At 32.5% G+C, this 22,695-nt stretch overlaps 2 protein-coding genes across 4 annotated transcripts; both read left to right on the top strand.

The window, feature by feature from the left end:
- Positions 1 to 114: 114 nt before the first annotated feature.
- LOC123898960 (EKC/KEOPS complex subunit Tprkb-like) lies at positions 115 to 5,073 on the top strand. Of its 3 annotated transcripts, none has more exons than XM_045950005.1 (8): positions 115 to 207; positions 1,849 to 1,923; positions 2,026 to 2,126; positions 2,232 to 2,298; positions 2,523 to 2,645; positions 2,739 to 2,822; positions 2,908 to 2,994; positions 3,079 to 3,574. In XM_045950005.1, the coding sequence occupies exons 3-8, from the start codon at positions 2,047 to 2,049 to the stop codon at positions 3,163 to 3,165; spliced, it is 528 nt and encodes a 175-aa protein (XP_045805961.1). In that variant the 5' UTR covers positions 115 to 207; positions 1,849 to 1,923; positions 2,026 to 2,046; the 3' UTR covers positions 3,166 to 3,574. The 3 variants fall into 3 exon arrangements, with proteins under 3 accessions (XP_045805961.1, XP_045805964.1, XP_045805963.1); XM_045950008.1 differs by lacking the exon at positions 115 to 207 and adding an exon at positions 5,020 to 5,073 and having other exon boundaries at positions 3,079 to 3,212; XM_045950007.1 differs by lacking the exon at positions 115 to 207 and adding an exon at positions 4,286 to 4,500 and having other exon boundaries at positions 3,079 to 3,212.
- Positions 5,074 to 6,603: 1,530 nt separating this feature from the next.
- LOC123898497 (ABC transporter C family member 13-like) lies at positions 6,604 to 20,976 on the top strand. Its single transcript, XM_045949470.1, has 36 exons — positions 6,604 to 6,763; positions 7,267 to 7,307; positions 7,403 to 7,505; positions 7,864 to 8,019; positions 8,119 to 8,253; positions 8,388 to 8,488; positions 8,850 to 8,913; positions 10,000 to 10,251; positions 10,836 to 10,905; positions 11,184 to 11,244; positions 12,074 to 12,161; positions 12,310 to 12,428; positions 12,705 to 12,802; positions 13,381 to 13,447; positions 13,728 to 13,845; positions 13,977 to 14,093; positions 14,214 to 14,294; positions 14,392 to 14,640; positions 14,952 to 15,053; positions 15,124 to 15,191; positions 15,320 to 15,451; positions 15,552 to 15,699; positions 16,147 to 16,424; positions 16,536 to 16,695; positions 17,068 to 17,243; positions 17,327 to 17,438; positions 17,541 to 17,594; positions 17,854 to 17,976; positions 18,629 to 18,727; positions 18,876 to 18,968; positions 19,059 to 19,169; positions 19,248 to 19,409; positions 19,502 to 19,689; positions 19,832 to 20,021; positions 20,244 to 20,411; positions 20,727 to 20,976. Exons 1-36 carry the CDS (start codon positions 6,722 to 6,724, stop codon positions 20,805 to 20,807), a joined length of 4,407 nt encoding a protein of 1,468 aa, XP_045805426.1. The 5' UTR covers positions 6,604 to 6,721; the 3' UTR covers positions 20,808 to 20,976.
- The last annotated feature ends 1,719 nt before the right edge of the window (positions 20,977 to 22,695 follow it).

The raw sequence follows: 22,695 nt of genomic DNA on the forward strand, positions 1-22,695 counted from the left end.
TTCATTGATTTTTTCTACTCTACTTACACCCCAGATTGACTAAAATACCCTTATAATAAATTAATTAAATTTCCAATACAATCCAAGAAAAACCTTACGCCTTCTTCTTGCCTCCATCTCCTTCCTCCTTAATTCACAGCAAAAATCTCAAGTTGTCGTCGACGTCGCGTTCATCTCCATTTACACTTCTCAAACTCAATTTGAAAGGTATGTTTGCCATTTCGTTGAGTTTAATTGGGAATCTGCTGCAAGTTCCTTATCAAATTAGGTTGATTTTGAGTTTCATCTCTCAATTTTCATTTTCTGGGTTTGAAGTGGTTAACATGAATTCAATTTTTCTTCTGTTCAAATTAACTTGGTTATGCATGTAATTTGTTGGAGCTAGACTAAATCCAAATCCTTCCCAATTGATGTCATCAATTGATAGTAATAACTTCTAAAAGAAAAATTGCACCTTTCAGAACCTTAAAATTGTACCTTTCAAATTTATTTACTCTGTTTCAATGGTTTTAGATTGGCAAAAATAAAAAGTAAGGAATAGTTTTAAATTGGTTCGACACACCACTTTGTGGACAATTTAGAACTCAAAGAACAATCACATAATTAATAATGTGAGAAAGAATCCTAATGAACACTCACACTTTCTAGTGCACTTACCCCTCACGGGTTTAGGGTTCTTCCAAAGCCTATACTTTCCGCTTCTTTCAAAGCAAGAATTAGCTTTCTCCTTGTTCCAGGTTTTGCTGTGGCTCTTCCAGACCTATAAATCACAACTGCAATACCATTTTCCTTCCCAGCTTTTTTAGCCCATTTCAATAAATCACCACGTCTAGCAAACACTTTGTCAGTGGTAAATACAACAGCAAAATCTACTAATTGTGCATTTTGAGGTTCCACTCCATCTCTAGGTGTGGCAAAATTTTCATTTTTCATGTCCATTTACTACATAAAGAAAGAAAAAAGAAAATTAAATCGATTGAAAATCATGTGTAAGTTGTAGAAAATTTATACTATAAGTAATGAGAGTTTACATAGATTAAAAAAAAAAAACTAAAACGAAATGCAAGTGTGAATTGAGCTTACATAAGATTATGTGAATGAATTGAGTTTACGTAGTTATGTAAACTCAGTTTACATGTTCTTATGTAAACTGAGTTTATTTAAGTTTATAAACTTAATTAACCTAAACCCTTAAACCACCTATGTAAGTCTGAACTTAGTTTAGTGTACATAAGTTATGTAAACTCAATTTACAATTTAGCATTAGCGGTTCATCGTGCAAGAAAACTCGGTTTACATTCACTAACCTAAGCAATAAAACATGAAATTTACTATGTTAGGAGTTCATCGTGCAAGAAAACATGAAATTTATACTTAGGTTATGTAAACTCAATTTATATTCACTAACCTATGCAATCGTGCAGGAAATCATCATGAAATTTCACATAAAAAATAAATAGACAATATTATAGAATTGAATAAGTATAAACTCACTAACCTCTTAATGAAATACCTTCAAATTTAATCTTTAATTGAAATGAATGACGCATCAATCAGATTTGTGAGAGAGAAATGTTTACGTGAGAGAGAGTAGTGAAGTAGAAGCATTAGAAATAGAATAAAAGATGAGAAATTGTTTTTAAAAGTTTAAATAAAGGATAGTTTTGGTATTATGATTAAATTTTGATGAAATTTGGGTGTAACTAGATTTATTTGGGTTCTGGGTAGAAAAAATCTTTTATTTTATTCTATTCTATTTTATTTATTTATTTATTTATTTGTTGAACAATTACCATAATACCCCTAATAATGAATGACCGGAAAACCCTATTCTCTTCTCTCCAGCAGAGCAGACGGCTGCTTTTTTTTTTTTTTTTTGATTCTTGACAGATTCTTCTTCAAACCACAAAAAACGCAGCAAAGGTATCCATCCATCCATCCATCGATCCATCCCAATTGGAATTGGGCAGCAGATTCATTCATTTTTAAACTCTAACTATTTTACTTTCTCTCTTTTTCTTACAGATTGATTCTTCAAACGCAGCTATGAAGGTCATGATGAATGTAAATGGAACATCATCATCCTCTCTTTATCTCGCACTCTACACAGACGTCACCAATTCTAAGTTTGTCTTTCCAGCCATTTCAAATTAAGTTCTGTTCTGTGTATGCTCATATACTGCGTATATACCAAACTTCGCTCAACTTAATTATTATTATTATTCTTGCAGGGAACTATTGGAAACTATGCAAGCTGGGACATTGGACCCAGAACTTGCATTCCTCAATGCTTCACTTGTCTGTATTATTATTCTCTTCTACTAATTTTACTTCCTTTTCTTTCTCTCTCTCTCTCTCTCTCTCTCTCTCTCTCTCTCTCTCTCTCTCTCTTTCTCTCTCATAACATGCTCCTCTTATGTTGGTATTCCTAATCATGTTGTTGCTTCTACGTATATTTTTAACCACCACTGTTTACAATGCTTCTTTCTCATGTTACCACTGTTCCTTCTCAAATGCACCAGATTCCAGATATTTTCCCTCTTCTAGCAGCTGCACACAAGACACTTGTTGTCAAGTCACGGGACTCTTTGACCACACGAACTCTTCATTCAGAGCTCGTTTACAACTACTCAGGGTCCAAACATGTAAAATTATCTCTTTCTATTTTACCTGTTATGTTATTATCATGATTCACACTTCCAATTACAGTTGCTAATTTCAACATGTCTTGTGACTAGATTACTGAATCTTTAAAAAGATGTGGTATCTCTGAAACCACAACTTATGTCCTTGCTGCTCGATTTGATGCTACTCCTGATGAGGTGACACAATAAAGTACTGCACCTTTTTTTTGATGCTCTTCCCGTCACTCACATAGCTAAAATGATATATGTACCTCTTTACCAGATTAAAGCCATAGAGAAACTCTTCATTGGAAAAGAGATCGATCTGGAGGAGCTCGAAGGGAGAGCTAACCAAGCCCAAATACAAAAGGTTTGTGTTGTGAGGGCTCTTATATTAATTTGCATTTTTATTTTTTGTGCCAACTAGCATATTCAATAATTTGTTATGTTTCAGCATTACAAGATATCTGCCTCAGAACTTGGAATATCATCACTTGCAGATGCAATAACTTGCCGTATAGCTGCTCGTGATGCCTTGTAAAAGAATGACTGTGATCTGCTTGTATGCTTAGCTTCTAGCCTTATTGTGTAAGAATGATTTAGATTTAGTGGATTTATCATTAAACATTATTTATGATGAGATATTATGGCATCATTTGATCTATGAAGTTGACTTCCATCTTGTTGCCAACTGTAGTCTATTCATATAGCTGAAAAAGAACACTTTGTAGTCGTTGTAGAAATAGGAAGTGTGAGAATAAGAGTTATCACACGATAAACAAGAGGATAGGCTTGTGCTTTTTTAGATTTTACAAACCAACGGCACAAATGAATATAGTTTTCCAATTCTCCAAAATTAGGATGCTTCCGGACATGATCTAAGTGTTCAAACCATGTCCTCAATTGTAACATCTCATACAAAGTCTCGTGGGTAGAATTTCTTTATATCATATGTTATTTCTAAATCATTGATATTCTAAAAAGAGAATTCAGGCTTTGATTACCGGAGAAAATAAAAGATCGGTTGCCAAACTGGAAGAGTTGGAAGAGAGGGAGTCCCATACTGTATGTATGTACTCTGAATTTGAGATGTGGTGAAAGTTAAAAAAGCACTGTTAGAATTGTTTAGGTTTATGTTATGGTTGTTGTATGATCATATTCAACAATTTAATCTGTTCCAGTTTTATTTTAGAGAAATGCTTCTTATCGCGAAAGCACGTTTCACGAAAGTGTAGCGAATTACGTGTCACCTATTAGTCAAAACACCCCTTCTTTTCCCTATGAAATTTTCTCATCTAAAATCTTCATTCTCAGATTTTGGACTGGTTGTTTCCTCTCTCTTTCATGATTTCTCTCCTAAACTCTTGTAATCAATTGAGGTCTTTTTCTATCACCTCTCAAGGATTGCCTCTTTTCTCCACTGGATTTTGTTTTTTCCTTGTTTGAAAGAACTGTTAAAATGGGGTTTTGGTAAGTGAAGATTTTGATAACAAATTGGGTTTGGAAAGTCTTTGGTTTGAGGGTGTATCCGTGGAGATGATTGGTGAATTGTATCCGTGGTGATTCTTACTCTTTTGTTCAATGTTTACTGGGTTGTTCAACAAATTAAGCTCAAAACTTGCAGGAGTGTGGTTGATATGGTGTTCTGTTGAAACTTACAGGGCATTGTAACTTTTGGAATCACTTCTGGTTCATGATGGTGGGAGCAGAAAGGGTTTGCTGCATTTCTTGTGTAAATGGAGTTTTAATAATTTGCATAAAATTTGATTTTGTTTATCTATTGACAGTTTGACACCTTAAAAACAATTAGGACTTTGAATTTTAGAGGACTTGCAGTTCTCTAATAAACTGTGACGGTATATTTTAACAAAACAACAAGGAGTAGTAGTTAGTAGTATAGGAGTATTGTATAAAACACGTATTCGTGAAAATTCGCTAAAAATACCTTCGTGTTATATAGCATAGCTGTTTATTTTATTTTTAAATCTCAAAATTTGTTGATGCATACTGGACTGGACATAGCTAGTGAGTGGAAACGCCTGATAGGCTTGACGCTTGGTGGATTATAGATCCCTAGTGATGGGGAATATTGTACACATTTGTATGGAAGGCTAGGCGCTCAGTGGCCATGGAGCGTGTAACCGAACGAAGGGTTGAAACCAACCGACCACTTAGTAATCCTAGCATAGAGCGTGCCTTAAGCAATAGAGGGGTGATCACCTCGGCTAGTATTATTTGGGGTATCTTTGCCACATGGTAGTAATCATTAATCATTAATAGCCTCAATATTCTCTTGTTTCTCCTTTACACTCCTTTCTTTTGTTTTTTTGGTACAATACTCTATTTTTTTTTTGGTCCAGAGGTACAATACTCTTTTTTGTTTTTTTGTTGATAGACGAAATGACAAAGTTATTGAAAACTCACAGACACAAAGTGGAGTGACCGGGGTTCGAATCCCGATCCTGACGTCCGACACTAGCAATTTCAGCATTTTTGCCGATTGAGCTATGATTTGTGGACAGGTACAATACTCTTCCAATTGTTGAAGAATGTGATACAAATTTTTAGAATATTAAAAGTAAAAAAAAATATGACAATGTACTAGTATTAGAGAAAATTAAAATACTAATGCTTAGATTGTTCATATAAATCCCGATCATACTTTTTCTTTTACAAGTGAAGTGGAGTTATGATATGGATGCCATTTGTGAGGCCATCTCAAAGGCTAAAGTAAGCTCAGATTTTAATAGAGTAGAGAGCAGAGATTCGGGGAACTTTAATTTAATCCCTTATCATGCTTCCTTTATGTCTATTGCCATGCACATGATGAGGCTGAATCTTGTTGCAGATTGATTGTGGAGAGTAACTTTGTCATTGTTCATACCTTTCTCCATAAAGTTTCCACTTTATTGAAGTGCTCTCTGGTTTGGTGGTCATCGATATAATCTATATGAATGAACTGGTCCTTCGGCGTAGTGTTTTACAAAGAAACTTTCTTTATTTTTGGAATATGATCATGTGTTTGTTTTGTATTATATTGAACACAACTTAAAATTCAAAGTATTATGTCTTCAAAGTCACTTTGTCATCGCTGCCTAAAATTTATTTTGTAAAATTGATTCAGAGTTACAAATAAAATTAATTTAAAGTAGTTTATGTTTAAATACATTATCATAAAGCAATTTTTTTTACTCAAACCATAAAAGTAAACTAAACAATAAATTTGAATGTAAACCACGATATAATATCTACATTTTTTTTTTTGGACAAAATCTTAACTTTTAGTTAGGATTTGTTCATGATTTATACTATTTCATTTAACTTAAAAGACAATCATTTAAAAACTTGTAAACATTTCAAAATTAATTTTATTTTATACATCCAAAATCATTTTTTTCTAAAATCAAACAATGCGTAAAAGTCCATATCTCTTTCTATTTATTTTATTTATTATATATTAAAAAAATACAGTATTATATATTTATTCAATGTCCCTGTATTTTAATGTACATATATCGTTTGTGTAAAGTAGTTTAACACTCTCTACAAAAAAAAAAATAAAAAAAAATAAAGTAGTTTAACACTTACGTCAAAAAAAAAAAAAGCAGTCTATTACTAAGTTTACTAACATTCAATAAAAATCTTCCTTAAAAAAAAATTCAATAAAAATCTATTATTCTTTTATATCACACAATGAATTTTAAACTAACTATATATGAGTCGGTGATACGACAACTTAATGAATTTTTATTGGATGTCAATATATTTTACACGATTTTGCATATCCTTTAAATCTAAAAAAATGGATGGTAATTTTTTTAAGATAAAATAATAAATAATAAAATCCTAAAATAATGTAACTTTTATAAAATAATAATTCTTATAAAAAAAAAATTAATAATAATAACAATAATAAATAATATATTTGCATGAAAAGAACTTTGGTGGGATATAGTATAAAAAAAAAAAAACTTTGAAAGGAACCGAACCCCACAATAAAACTAAATTGAACTCAAAAGTTTTGCTCTCTCTCTCTCTCTCTCTGTTTCTGCTGCTGTGCTTGTGTTCTGTTATTCATTCATTCCATTTTCATTTCCATGGATCACTTCTTCGCTCTGATTTGCCCTAATTCTCCATTTGTACGCATCTCTTCCCCTTCCCATTTTCAACTCTTTCATTTTTTTTATTCTTAACCAAACCAACACTTATCACACTAAACCTCAACCTCATAAATAATCTTAAGCTTTTAACTTGTCTTTTTTTCCAAATTCTAACGTTAATTATAATCTATATTCTTTTCATGTTACTCATTATTAGCTATTATTTCATTAAAGAATATCAAACTACATTTTTTGTGAAAATTTCAATAAGAAGAATAATCATATTCTGCATTTTAATTGACTCCAAAACTTACTTTGCTTTATCAATGTAACTTTATATTAAAGGCTTGTCCGGTGGTGTCTGATATGTGTCGGTGTTGGACAATTTCTTCCATTTTTTAAATTATTATCGGTATGTCAGTGTCTGTCCAGTTTTCATGCCGGACAAATCAGTGATGGAATATTACAACATTTATGATTATGGATGTTCTTTGCACTCTCATCATGCATTTCACCTTTTTATGAATTGTCATGGTTTCCAGGTATGGGATGGAAAAGGATTCTCCGAGTGTTTCGAAGACATATATCCTTATTATTTTTTTAGATTCTACTTGTTTTAAGTTTCTGCATGTCAATTTTCCCCCCTAGTATGATTTGATTTTCCTTAATAATGGCCACTGTTTTAGATTTTGCAGTGAATATAGTGACTATTGTTATGATTGTTGTGCTTGGAGTTAAACAAAAAATTGACGGTCGAGAAGCTCAGAGATCATTCACTCAGGTACTAGTAGCTGATCTTGCCATCTTAAAGGGTTTTGAGAAGGCACTAGAAAACTAGTGCAATGAAAAATTGTAGAAAATTCATAATCTGCCCTGTTTTCTGTTCACAACACAGTTCTTTGCAAGCCTTCAACTGTTATCCTTGATGATACTTTGAACTCCGAAGTCTGAACTGTGTTATGTTCAGTAATAAAGCTCATAGATTGTCCATTAACTGTTAAACATTGTTGAAATTAACTGAATCACACAGGAACAAGTTATTACTAGTATCCCCACAAATTATCTATGCATTATAGTATCTATACTATATACCTGAGGTAATTATGTCCATATTTGGTGTTTTTGAAATGAATAAACAGAAGACTCTGCCAGAGAAATTTGTCCTGGATTTTGTACCAGCCGTTGGAGCATGTTTTTCAGTTTTGGAAATAATTTTTCTGCTGAAGAAAGAACATGATGGTCACTTTATTGGATATCATAAGTGGTTATGTAGCTGTTCTGAGTTGTTGGTGTGGGTAAGTTTCCTAATTTTGTAGTTGTCAGCTACAATGTTCTGAAGAGTTTAATGTATTAGATTTCTTGTGATCTAAATCTCCACTTACGCCTATATGCAGGCAAATGTCATTCTCTTTACGAAATGTGCAAGCAGAAGTCATACCATAGTCTTCAACCGTGTCCTATGTTTCTGGTGGATTCTAAAACCAATATTGGGGATTTTTCATTTGATAACAAAGTTTCCATCATTGGAGGTGCTATTATTTTATGGCTTGTATATTTTGGGCATGTCAAGTTTTACCTTTATTACTAGTAATATTTATTCATTTTCAAATAAATCTTATACCATATGTTAGATGTGAATGAGTTGTCATAATTTTCATTTCAGGTTTCAGTATGCATCATGGAAAGCTTAGTTGTCCTCTTGAATATCTCATTTGGCATAGTTATCAATGTGATCAGGATAAAGAGATCATCTTCCAAAAGCAGGTATATATCAGCCTGTCATTCTTACATAGTTACTTTCTTTTCAAGATTAGTGATAAGCATTAGTGAAATTTTAAAAGATGGTAGACCTGATATATCTCTTTCACATACGCAAGTTACTTAATTAAGCCCATGTACTTTGCCTATAAATTGTTAGCCATGTTTGATGCCTAGCTATCCTAGTATGCTGGATGCATTACATGTAATTGTGCTTATCACTTATCCAAAATGATTTGATTTTATAGTGGTACTAAGAAAAGTTCATTCATTTGATTGTCTACATCACTTAGTAGAAGCAATATATGTTTTGCTTTCAAAGTATATTGAAAGCTCTTGTCTGAATCTGCTGCTGCCATAATTTTAGTTTATTGGAAGATCCACTTCTTTCCAATGGAGGGGACCTTGAGGAAGGTGGCAACGATGACCTTGTAAGTACATGTCAATTGTAATTCTCTTCGCAAACTGTGTTACTCTTACTCACTTAAGAAAATTAGTTTATGATATATATATATATATATATATATATATATATATATATATATATATATATATATATATATATATATATATATATATATATATATATGCCAGACTATAATTGTTAGATTTGAATACAATGTAATTCTTGCATACTGTTTTGTTTATACATTGAGGAGTGGAAATGTGCAAAACTTTTGTTGAATTTGACATCGTCAAATCTAGTCATAAACTTTCAACTCTGGCAATTAAATATTTAAATCCCTTCACTTTGAAATTGTGTCAATAGCTAGCTTATGCTTGATGAAATTACTAAATTTAAAATTGAGTTCAAAGCATGAAACTTTTAACATGGAACCAATGTATGGGTTGACAGTAAATTTTTTAATTTAGGAGTTGTATGGATATATATAATTTCACTAACCAAAAATAGATAATATAAAAGCTGTTCAAAACATTTTTCAAACTTGGTGGTTAATTACCAAATCAAAAGATGGCAGGTTTATTTGCCAAAGACCCGAAGTTGAAAAAGGCTGCACGCAGTCGCATATCCCTTAAACTATTGTTTCCTTAGAGTATTATCTTGTTGAAGTTTTCTTTAGTTAATGTGTCCGATCATATTCTTCTTTAATGATTCGGCTACTCTTTTTTTTCTTATTTGGTGCATCCTTTCTTTTAAATATTTCACTTGGTGCGATATTTACATACAAATAATAACTTGTCTATCATTCATCTTAATTCTTAAATGTATGGAGTTCATTGATGTGGTTTCTTGTGTTTGTTGTGACCTCCTTAAATACTTCGAAAGCAATAATGTGGCTTGTATCTCCTGTTGTCGACAAGCTGCTGAAGACTAGATGTGTAGTAAAATTATGATGATTTTGAAGATTTTAATTTTCTTAATAGATAATTATGTGTTTGACCTATTTTTTAAGCAAAAAATAATGCCTTTTAATGTTGTCTAATCATTACCTCTCTTTTATTTTTCAATGTTTAAAGATTGATATGCTCAAATTAGTTAAACTTTCTTTCTGAAGGGAAATAATGGTAACTTTTTGGATTTTATGACTTTCAAATTCATAAGTCCCGTGATGAATCAAGGTGTGCTAAAGCAATTGGACTCTGATGATCTTCTGCCGCTACTACCTGATATGAGTCCTTCTTACTGTCATGATATAATTTTGTCCAGTTGGCGAGCTCAAATGAGTAATAATGGTTCAAGCCCTTCCTTATTTAGAGCACTCTGTAATGCATATGGATTGCCATATCTCTGCCTTGGTTTATTGAAGGTACTTTTCTAAACCAAATCACAGTTTCCATCCCTGTGCTAGGTAAATCTAAGTTCATAACACATTGAAGCTTGCACCTTTTCTATTTATATATTTATTCTATATGCTTAATCTTCCTTCTATAGACTGTTGGCTGTTGTAACAATGCTGTCTTCGAGCATTTTTTTTTAATGTATCTAAACATATTTATTAGAAGAAAGCAATTCTTATCAATACCCAAATAAACACCAAAAAAATCTGTCCTATATCCCAGTTAGCAGTGCTGATACCTTGATGTGTTTTAAATTTATAGAAGCTGAATGGGTTATCACTTCAGTTTAATGGTGTTGACACCTTGACAGTTGAATTATTTACTCTTTGTTCACTTGTGGAGAAAACAGGATTATTCCAAATGATATTTAGTCCTTATCCCGTCTTTTTTTATATTGACTTGCCTTTTGTGAAGTAAATTCATGTCAATATTAAAAAACCACTACCTTGCCCAAGAAGAAACCAAAATTATAATCTGACTATGTTTTGTTTTATTTTATTTTATTTCATTTCATTTGTGCTCTATAACTACAAAGTATTTGAAATTCTTCCAGGTGATAAATGATGGTATTGGTTTTGCGGGGCCATTGCTTCTCAATAAGCTGATCAAGTTTCTTCAGCAAGGTTTTGAAACAAGGCATAGTTTGTGTTATTTTTGCTTGCATCTCTAGCTTTATTTGTTCTCTTACTTGAAATGCTTCTCCATTATATCACTTTCTTTGTGCATAATACTTTTATTTCGTAATCCTTGATGCATAACTTCTTTTGCCAAACGACACATGGTAACAGCAGTAATAGTCCCCCCCCCCCCCCTCCCTTTCATTTTGGGGAATGTTTTTTCTAGCTTCGTATCAGCCAATTCGCACATAAAATATGGGTTCCATTTTTGTTGCATCTTTCAGGTTCAGCAAGTTGGGATGGGTATTTACTTGCACTATCCTTGGGTATCGCATCAATAGTTAAGTAAGTTTGGTTATTCATGTTTATATAATTCAGTATGGTTTTTCTTCTTGTGTTTTATGTTTCTATTCTAGGCTTCACATATTGTTTGTCTACTTATTGCTGCTACTGTGGATGGTTTATCCTGCACTATATCAGAGTAAAGATTTATGGACAAACATCTTTATGGGGGGTGATTGATTGATTTGTTCAAAACTCATTCTGATACTAATTTCATTGATGGTTATATAAAAATGTATGAAATGATACTCTATAGATTAACTATCTGCTTTCAAAATGTTAATTATGTATCAGTGGTAGAAGCTTACATAATTATGTAAATAACCTAAAAATAAGAAAGACTGAAACGTGAAAACATGTGACTGATTCATTATCTTGATTTAACAGAAAGTGAAATTATGTTGGTGCATTCGATATATAAAACCATTGATAGGAAGGCCTCCACATAAAAAGCTTACACTTCTAATAGAAGTGATTAGGGAAGAGTACAATTAGTGGGAGGATTAGGTAGCCTCCAGAATGCACAAACTGAAACAAATATGGGCCAGTGTTACTAAAATTTCCACAAACCTGTCCAATCTCTGCAAATCAGATATTGAAACCCCCTTAAAAAGTAACCGTGTGTAGAATAACAAAGAGAAAAGATTCTCTTAATGAACCTCCGTGCAGGTGTGGTTAATGCATTTTATTTGTGTTGGTCAATATTTTCATATTGCATTTCTCTGACTTCGAGTCCAATGTCGGATCTATATGGATTTATATAAGTTCTTTAATGCATTTTTTTTCTGCAATTACCAATAGCAATTAGTAAATCAGTGTCCTTCTGTTCTAGATCTTTTCTAGATACACAATATACTTTTCGCCTTTCCAAACTGAAGCTAAAGCTGCGATCTAGTATCATGACACTAATCTATGAGAAGGTATGCTAAAAATTTATTGTCTGTACATAATAATGAAATTCACATGTTGTCCCTCTCCTCCTAAATGATGATGTTATTGGTGCATATATATATGGCTTCTACAATTTAGCAAATTCATCTAAAACGTGTATATTGATGTTGCTTCAAGTGTCTATATGTGAACCTAGCAGAGCTTTCAAAATTCACAAATGGAGAAATTCAGACATTTATGTCGGTGGATGCTGACCGAACTGTCAACTTGTGTAATAGTTTCCATGATATTTGGAGGTACTCCCTTAATTTTCAAAGTATTCTATCAAACTGTCTTTTTCCTTATCTTCTGAATAGTCCCCCAGACATATTTTGTCTAGTAAAAGACCTTTCTGAGTTATTAGTTGTATGCAATAATCGAGGTTTACCTAAATGTATTTGATAGAATTCTTATTCTTGTGAACTGGAAACCATCTTCTGTAGTTTACAATTGATTACAAATCATGAATGTTAATGTTTTAATAATGTTTAACTTACATATATCTTAATCACACTGTGGCTTTATTGTTTCAGTCTTCCTTTACAAATTGGAGTGGCGCTTTATCTTTTGTATACTCAAGTCAAATTTGCATTTGTGTCTGGATTAGCAATAACCATTTTATTAATACCAGGTAGAACTATCACTCTAACAAAATTTCAGTTCATTTTTAATTTGTTTTTCACCTACTTGTGTGCATTGGCAACTGAAATGAATTCGTAGAGAAATTTATACTGTATCAATAACTGAATTTGTTTCATACATCCTAACAAGAACTCTTATTTAATTTATCAATTAATTATTATCATCAACAAACATGCATTACTGCACTGCACTCACTGTCAGATTCTTATGAACGACATTCCATGTGAATGCAAACCTACGGATTTTGTGAGGGAGAGAGAATGTGTCAAACACATTGCACTATTTGAATCTTATTTAAATTTAATTTAAAAATAACATGTCAACATTTCCTGACACTCGAGTGATGTGACAAAAGACACATCACAACACTAAGTTGATAACCATCCTCTACAATGCAGTTCCCATTCTCATCAATAACAGCTATCAAAATTGAATACTTTTAAACAATAAGAGATCCAAAAGTCCAAAACTAAACATAGACTAAAAACTCATTTTAATAGACAAAAATATATTTAAGTCTTTATTTATTAAAAAAATGTGGTTATTATTGAATTTTAATTGATGCAGTGAATAAATGGATATCAAAATTGATTGCAAGGGCCACTGAGCAAATGATGAAGGAGAAGGATGAAAGGTATCTATACACTATTGCCTTTTCCATTAGTAATAATTTTTTTTCCTTTTTATTTGGGGAAAGTGTTCTCCTTTGCATTTAGGGGATCCTTTATCCTCCATACTCATTACTTCTTTTGAGGCTTCCATGTCCTCATTGAGTCGTGTTGTCTTCCCTGAGATTAAAAGTTTATTATTCTTTTTTCGGATTTTACTATTTCCCTTCATTCAATTGGACATTAATGGACGGATATGAACCAAAGCTGCTGGTACATATAATATTAACATTATGCTTTTTCCAGGATTCGCAGGACCGGGGAACTATTGACTTATATTCGCACTTTGAAGATGTATGGATGGGAGCTTCTTTTTTCAAGTTGGTTGATGGAAACAAGATCTTTGGAAGTCAAACACTTAGCTGTAAGATTTTTATGTAAAAAAAGGTTATTGGAAGCTGCTAATCCAGTGTCTAAGAATGGCATAATCAAATGGAATACTTACCTTTTCTTCTTAGTTTATTTTGATCGTCATGTTTCATCCATATTTTACAGACTCGAAAATACTTGGATGCATGGTGTGTATTCTTTTGGGCTACAACACCATCACTATTTTCTCTTTGCACATTTGGACTGTTTGCATTGATGGGACATCAACTTGATGCTGCAACGGTATGTTCGAACATGTTTTACCTAATCTTCCTAACAAGTTTTTCTTCTTTTTTTCATTTAATTATTTTTTCCTGTCAGTTGTTTAGAAATTTGACGTGGTCGAGGAAATCTTAATTGCAGGTTTTCACTTGTCTTGCTTTGTTTAACACTCTGATTTCACCACTTAATTCATTCCCTTGGGTGATTAATGGGTTGATTGATGTGAGTCTCCTACATTCCATGAATTTATATCAACAAAAGTAACTTTGTACACATTCATTAGTGATTAGAATGAAAAATATCTCTAACTCCACCGTAGGCCTTCATATCCTCCAGACGGTTGAGTAGGTTTCTCTCTTGCCCTGAACATAGACGCAAAGTGGGAGAGAACAGTTCCTGTTCATCATCATTCCCGGGTAAACAGCCTGATTCTTTACAAGATTTAGCTGTCTCTATGCAAGATGCATGCTGCTCTTGGTCAAGTAGTGATGAAAAAGCATTAAATATGGTGTTGAATCATGTGACTCTTAGCCTATCAAAGGGTTCCTTTGTTGCAGTTATTGGAGAGGTCAGATCCTTGTTTGAATTTCGTCAATGTCTTTTACCAATAAAATAAAAACATTTTTATAAGGAATAACAGTGGATATCCACTATAACATTTCAACAACACAATGATAATGGATATTTGAGATCCTTAGTTCAAAATATGAGAAATAGGTCGTGATTCCTATCACTTAGTCATCTGTGTCTGTCGGAATCACCAGTATTTTTAGTATTTCATAATTCAACTTGATAAATGAAATGGAAAGAAATGCATTTCACCTAATATCTGAAGCACGTCCATAGTTGCATTTATTTCACTTAACTGCATATGTTCAGGTTGGTTCCGGTAAATCATGCCTGTTATATTCAATTCTCGGAGAAATGCGGCTTGATCATGGATCTATTTATTCCAGTGGATCTATAGCTTATGTCCCACAGGTTTGTATGAAAAAATGCTATATACTTAGCCTCATAATGAAATTTCTTATTTATTTCCCCATAACTACAGGTCCCTTGGATTATATCTGGAACAGTACGTGACAATATATTATTTGGGAAAAGCTATCATCCTGAAAGGTATAATGCCTTCAACAACCCCATCGTTTTTATCTAATTGATGCTTTATGTGAACTTGATCTTTACAAACATGTTTTGAACAAAAGAACTTGTGCTCTTCCCCGTTATTATCTTCCTGCTGTAAGCAGGTATGCAGATACAGTAAAGGCATGTGCATTGGATGTCGATATCTCATTGATGGTTGGTGGTGACATGGCTTATGTTGGAGAGAAAGGAGTGAACTTATCAGGTGGACAGAGAGCTCGTCTTGCTTTGGCAAGGTGCTAGCGTCTTTTTTGCATTTCATTGTACTACTTTATTAGTGGTTCTTAAGCCTTGATTATGCTGAAGAAAAAGAACTAACTATTGTCCAATTGGCAGGGTATTGTATCATGACTCAGATGTTATTATGCTTGACGATGTCCTGAGTGCAGTTGATGTACAAGTTGCTCGGTGGATCTTACACAATGCCATTCTTGGTCCTCTTATGAAGGGAAAAACCCGATTGCTCTGTACCCACAACACTCAGGTTATTGTGTAGTCGCTTCACAATTATTTTATGTGTGCGTATGTGCACGTGCACGCCAAATTTTTATATATAACATTTTTAAAGTAATCCAATTTTTTTTAATCTTTCATGAGATATATCAAGATTAGTGTTATATGCATTTTTCAAAAATATAAAATAAGAACTATTTGATTCTAAACTTATTTTTGTTTAAAATCTTATTGAAATCTGACACAAATAAGCAATGTAATATATAGTTATTTTTAAACAGTTGGATCATCAACAACCACATATTGTATCTAAAGTTTTTAATGGTATAACAGTTAATGTGTTACACCGATATAATCTGATTCCTCCTATGTATGTGTGTGTGTGTGTGTGTGTGTGGTAGAAGTTTATTTATATACGGATTTTTTTTCTTGACACAATATAAGGATTAGCATAATGATGTGTCTAATTTATATGCAGGCAATATCTTCTGCTGATATGATTGTTGTATTGGACAAAGGACACTTAAAGTGGATGGGAAGTTCAGCTGACTTTCCAACTTCTTCATATACAGCATTCTCCCCATTGAATGAAATGGATTCAACTTCACATAATCAGAAATCTTGCAGCACAAATTCTTCTGTATCCAAGGAGCAGTCTCTTCCTGATAGAATTATCATGGATTCTCTAGAGGGAGCAGATGGTGTAATTGAAGTTGAGTTGAGGAAGGAGGGAAAAGTTGAACTTGGTGTGTATAAGTGAGTATAAACACATTAGCTGTTGATATCAGTCATGTATGGGGAGGTTATGTTGTCAATTTCGTAAGTCATCTTTTGCGGTTTAAATTGTTCATTTACATTTTAATGCAGGAACTATGCTGCTTTTACTGGTTGGTTCATTGCCGTTATTATATGTCTATCAGCTATTCTGATGCAAGCTTCACGTAATGGAAATGATTTATGGCTTTCATATTGGGTGGATACCACAACGGAAGACGGTCAAACAAGTTACTCTATGTCTTTCTATCTGGTAACGGGCTGATTTGTAGTGATCATTTTCATAGTACTTTTCTTGCTGGACATATTGTTGATAGACTAAATTTTTTTGGGCACTGTGTGTCTAATTTAAGAACTACAACAATATACTTTTAATCCAAAAATTCATTTTAATAAGTAATGCTGTGAGAATTTCTTTGTCAGAAAAATCCATTATATATACAGTTTGAAGTTCCTTTTATTTTTTGTAATTTGGAATCCCCTACTATCATCCTGTAAAGATCACGGTGGAAATATTAATCAAGCTTAACTGAAAGTTCTTTTTTGATGCTCATAACATTAGTCACTGTTAGCTACTAATACTGAATGCAACTTTCTAACTTTGAGATGATAATTAATGCCCCAGACTATACTATGTCTCTTTTGTATTATGAATTCCCTTTTCACATTGGTGAGGGCATTCTCTTTTGCATTTGGTGGCTTACAAGCGGCAACTAAGGTGCACAATAGACTACTCAGCAAGCTTATCAATGCACCTGTGCAATTCTTTGATCAGACCCCTGGTGGAAGAATACTGAATAGGTTAGAATATGATGACTACAGGCCTTAGAAGATTATACAAATATGAAATTTGTAGATTTCATGATTTATAATGTTTTGTGCAGGTTATCTTCAGATCTCTATACAATAGATGATTCTCTTCCATTCATTATGAACATTCTCCTGGCTAATTTTGTAGGACTGTTGGGTATTGCAATTATTTTATCTTACGTACAGGTATTCATAATATTTTTTGTTTTTCTTATGAACTATGAAATTTTGAAATTTGCATCAACTTTATCCATCATCAGTATGTTTTTATATTTTGGTTCTCTGTAGGTCTTCTTCTTAGTTCTGTTATTGCCCTTTTGGTATATCTACAGTAGACTTCAGGTATTTTTTTGCTTATTATCATTTTCATGGATTTAAGCACTCTGCTTGTTTTAGCTTTCAAGTTGTAAAAACACTTTGGAATTTTTATGTTATATTGTATGGTTCAGAACTCTTCATGATTGTGGAGTAAGAAATAGGAGTTTATAATGCTTCAAATCAATTATTTTGGAATAAATTGAATTTTAAGTTTTTAAAACATTAATGACTTTTTAACTTAGTATGATAGACAACATTCAACTTATCAATGCACTGGTTTCAGTTCTTCTACAGGTCAACATCGAGAGAATTGCGAAGACTGGATAGTGTTTCTCGCTCTCCAATATATACATCCTTCACCGAAACACTTGATGGATCATCAACTATTAGAGCCTTTAAATCCGAGGTAAATGTATTTGTATTTTACAGAAACAATAATAACTGCATATTTTTCTTTGTATTGTATATATTATTTCATAGATCACTACAATTATAGGTAAGGAGTGTCATTGAATGAGTTCCATTTCCTACCACTACCATAATTTAAAAGCTAATTTAATTATGAATGTGAAGGCTGCAATTTTTTAACTTTGGATCATGTGGTCGGACAAACTTGTGTCATGTTGTAGTACTTTACTGAAAAGCTTAACTGTTAAACAACGGACAAAAAGGGTTTCTAACTTAAGATGTGATGATAGCAAGGTTTATGGATGAAAATTAGCTTTTTGTTTAATATCTTTTACTTATTATATCCATGATCCATATGAAAAATTGGTGCATGGAATAGGCCTACTCATACAGATTATTATATTTTGAGTTTCAAAAACCCACTTTAACTGTGTGAAACTTCTTTATAGAAGCTTTTTTATCCACAGCCAAAGATTTTACTCTTGATAAAAAAAATTAAAATAAAGTCCAAAGATTTTACTTATTGAAGTTTTGTTTCTTTGGTCATCTCAGGGCATCATTTTCTTAAAGTGTGGTGTGTTGAAACTTCCACACTAGCCTTTTTTGTTTTTGCAACTGTTTAACTCTGGTGCAATGGTCATTGTGGACAGGACTTCTTCTTCGCCAAATTTACTGACTACGTAACATTATATCAGAAGACTTCCTATACAGAGATAGTGGCGAGTCTGTGGCTTTCCCTGCGTCTTCAGGTATATGGCTTTCTTTTTGAGTTTACTAACATTTCAATCAAAGAAAGTATGGTGATGTACAATTCGCAAAAACTATTATTCAATGTTAGCTTTGAACTTATGAAATATGGAATATCAATTGTTGCTAATAATAGCTATTTTATTCCAGTTATTAGCTGCATTTATCATCTCATTCATAGCCCTGATGGCTGTTGCCGGGTCTCGTGACAGTCTGCCTATTAACTTTGGCACCCCAGGACTGGTTTGTGTGTTTTCCTTTTAGCAAATATGTGACTTGATCGACTGACTAATACAAAAGCTGAACATGGCACACTTTAAATTTTTTCAACAGGTTGGATTGGCCCTCTCGTACGCAGCTCCAATTGTGTCTCTGCTGGGGAGTTTTCTAACAAGTTTCACTGAAACAGAAAAGGAAATGGTTTCAATTGAAAGAGCCCTTCAAGTATGAATAGACTCATTATCTCGATTAGTATAAAGATGTTTAGACTCCGACATTTATCAGACATTAAATGTTTTGTAGTACATGGATATTCCCCAAGAAGAACAAGATGGATGTCTATACTTGAATCCAGATTGGCCAAATCAAGGAGTTATTGAATTCCAACATGTTACTTTGAAATATATGCCATCTTTACCAGCTGCGCTCTGCAATCTTAGTTTTAAAATTGAAGGAGGGACACAGGTAGAGCCTAAGTCTTGAATTTGTTCTGTTTTCTTATAATCTTGAATGATATAGTAGCTATGCTTAATACCTTCTACATGGAATGTAATCAGGTTGGAATAATTGGAAGAACAGGTGCTGGAAAATCTAGTGTGTTAAATGCACTTTTTTGTCTTACTCCAATATGTGCAGGCTCCATCACAGTTGATGGCATGGACATTCGAAATATTCCTGTGAGAGAACTACGAACACATTTGGCTATTGTTCCTCAGAGTCCATTCTTGTTTGAAGGATCATTAAGGTACGTAATTTGAACTTTATTTTGCATAATATATTATTCTTACTATCTTTTTGGGAAAGAATTGCATTGGCATTGATTTTCATTGCACCTATATTTCATGTCTACTTGATATCCTGTATTTTGAATATCTTCAAAATTCTAGGGATAACCTAGATCCATTCAAAAGGAACGATGACTCAAAAATTTGGGATGCACTGGAGAAGTGTCATGTGAAAGAGGAAGTAGAAGTAGCTGGAGGGCTGGATATTCTTGTAAAGGAAGGAGGGATGTCATTTTCAGTTGGCCAGCGGCAGCTTCTTTGCCTTGCACGTGCACTTCTCAAATCTTCAAAGGTAAGAACGATCACAATTTAAGAGAATTAGTTTGTACTATATATTTTCATCATTGTTTAATTTTTCTAATGATAATAGTATATCTTCTTATGCAACAACTTCATTATAGCTCGTTTTATCATCCAAAGGAAAACGTTTCTAGATACTATGAATGAAAATATCTGAACATAATATAATATGCCTATTCCAAATCTAATCAATATATTATTGTGATACGCTTAGGTTCTTTGTTTGGATGAATGCACTGCCAGTGTCGACATTCAAACTGCTTCACTGCTGCAAAGCACCATATCCAGTGAATGCAAAGGAATGACGGTGCTCACAATTGCTCACCGGATTTCAACTGTCATAAATATGGATAACATTCTAATTCTTGATCATGGGAACCTGGTATGTTTTATTTTCCTGTCTTAATTTTACTTTTAGTTCACTTACTATAGTCATGTCTCATGTGTGATTTTGGTCTCTTAACCTTGCAAATTTTTTACATTCCATATTCATGGGAGAAGTAGAAAAAATGAGTTACATATCATTTCTTAACTTGCTATGTGCGTGTGTAGTGGTTCGTCACATTTTAACCACATTATGAGAATTTCATACAATGTTTGTGTATTGGCTGTCATTCAAAAGTTCCCTTGAGGCTCAAGTTATTCACCAAACATGAAGTAACATCAGTTTTTTTTTTTTTTTCTTCTCCTTTTCAAGGCTGAACAAGGAAATCCGCAGATTCTTCTGAAAGATGGCACCTCTATATTTTCTAGTTTTGTAAAAGCTTCATCCATGTAACCATGGAAGGCAGCTAAGGTTGAGTTTAGTCTGCTGTTGGTCTTTAGTTATACAAATATCATATTTCATTATCAGTAAAGAGGTGTAAGACATGATTCACTATGGATTTTGAGTTGGACTGAAAACAGATGGTCAACAACATCTACCGTAAGAAAACAAGCGTTTCCGACTTCGGTGCTATTATCAATGATTGCAGACGTATTTTATCTACAACTCTTGTGAACTCTCATGTTAAATTCATTAGGAGATAGACAAATGAAGTTATCCACAATCTTGCTAGGGTGGTTCCGTCTTTAGCTAGTTTCCACTTTCCATATTTTTATCGATATTCCAACATTTATTCAATCGATTATTATAAATGAAATTAGCTACCACCACATTAGAAGCACTCCTTGTTGTCTTCGTGAACTTAGCTACCACCACATTATTTGCATCTTTCACTGTCATAAATAGCCCCTAAAATAATAGGCCCCTAAATTCTTGGGTTGTAGGTTGTTGCACTCCTTGCCTAAGTCCAGGGCTGTCGTGGTGATCTTTATATACATTTAAGTTTTACCGTACAATATATTTGTTAACACACTATCATTCTAAATTTTAAAAATTTGACGTATCTGTGTATTTGTATCATATACGTATCCCAACTTCTTCATAAGGTCTCAATTGTCATTGTCCAAAAAAAGAATACTACCTATATTAGTAGCTATTTATTATATACAATGGACCGACATAGATGAATTATTCCGACATACAATGGCCATTCACAAACAACCCTAAAATTCAACGTAACTGTCTTTCTTCTCTATAATATAATAAATTGCTCAAAAATCTTCATACATCGAAGAATATACTTCAATAAAATTTACACTATACAAAAATACATAAATTATTAAATTCTACTTTTTTTTCGATAAAATAATTTCTACTTATATTAATTTCACTTTTCTTTCTTTTTCATGAAAAATTTATTCCACTTTCAATCACAGTTAATTTAATTAAAATAAATAAATAAAAATGAAATGATAGTTAGTTCAACCAACCCAATTGAAAATCTAGATTACCCCACACTCAACTGCCACCGGGTTAACTACTACTCTACAATCTTATGTATGTATCTATTGCCTTTTTTTACTTACATTTTTTTTCCTTTTTTAATTTAAAAAATAAATGAAATAATAAGCTATTAAAAACTTATATATAGTTGAAGAATCAAATTCGAACATTTTTATACATTGAATTAGAATTTGCCACCATTTTTCTTTCCTAGTTACATAGTTTTTATTTAATTTAAGAGTTATGACAATACTTCAAATATTAATTACATCTTGAACAAAATAATATTTGACTTCTAAAAATATAAAATGCACAATTTTTCATACAAAATTACCATCTATAGTGTACTAACAAGTGTCTTAAGGCTTTGTTGAGAAGACATATAAGCTAGCTTACAACTTATAGTTGATAAGCTAAAAGTTTTGTTTGATAACAATTTTTCAAAAAAAATTTATAGCTTATTTTACTAACTTATTATAACTTATTTTACAAATGTCATTTCAAGTAGCTTATATGAGTGTATAGCTTCTTATTTTTTCTACCAATATTACTGATTTAGGAGGGTTTGTTTAGTATTTTAGCTATATTTTAGTTAGATTTGTTATTTCTATTTCGCTAGATTTGTTATTTACTTTTACTGTCTTTTAGCTAAATTTGTTATTTTTATTTTTCTCTAACTATTTAAGTTAAACTATTGTGGCCTTGCAACTTTTTTCATTCCATAAAATTATAGTTTGTTGCTTGCAAACCTGTGTTCATGTTATAGGATTAACGTTTGTTATTCCTTCCCGCTACCGACTGCGTCAATTACTTGAAAAAAATTAAATATTAATCAAAC

Source organism: Trifolium pratense, linkage group LG7 (genome assembly GCF_020283565.1).
Source record: "Trifolium pratense cultivar HEN17-A07 linkage group LG7, ARS_RC_1.1, whole genome shotgun sequence".
NCBI classification, from domain to species: domain Eukaryota; kingdom Viridiplantae; phylum Streptophyta; class Magnoliopsida; order Fabales; family Fabaceae; genus Trifolium; species Trifolium pratense.

What these genes read in the sequence shown, in the direction of transcription:
- LOC123898960 (XM_045950005.1), top strand. Translation starts at nt 2,047, where the DNA reads ATGAAGGTCATGATGAATGTAAATGGAACATCATCATCCTCTCTTTAT. An exon ending in ACAGACGTCACCAATTCTAA is followed by an intron (nt 2,127 to 2,231) that starts GTTTGTCTTTCC and finishes TTATTCTTGCAG; the next exon opens with GGAACTATTGGAAACTATGC. An exon ending in TTGATGCTACTCCTGATGAG is followed by an intron (nt 2,823 to 2,907) that starts GTGACACAATAA and finishes CCTCTTTACCAG; the next exon opens with ATTAAAGCCATAGAGAAACT.
- LOC123898497 (XM_045949470.1), top strand. Translation starts at nt 6,722, where the DNA reads ATGGATCACTTCTTCGCTCTGATTTGCCCTAATTCTCCATTT. An exon ending in TGATTAATGGGTTGATTGAT is followed by an intron (nt 14,295 to 14,391) that starts GTGAGTCTCCTA and finishes ACTCCACCGTAG; the next exon opens with GCCTTCATATCCTCCAGACG. An exon ending in TTATTTTATCTTACGTACAG is followed by an intron (nt 17,439 to 17,540) that starts GTATTCATAATA and finishes GGTTCTCTGTAG; the next exon opens with GTCTTCTTCTTAGTTCTGTT.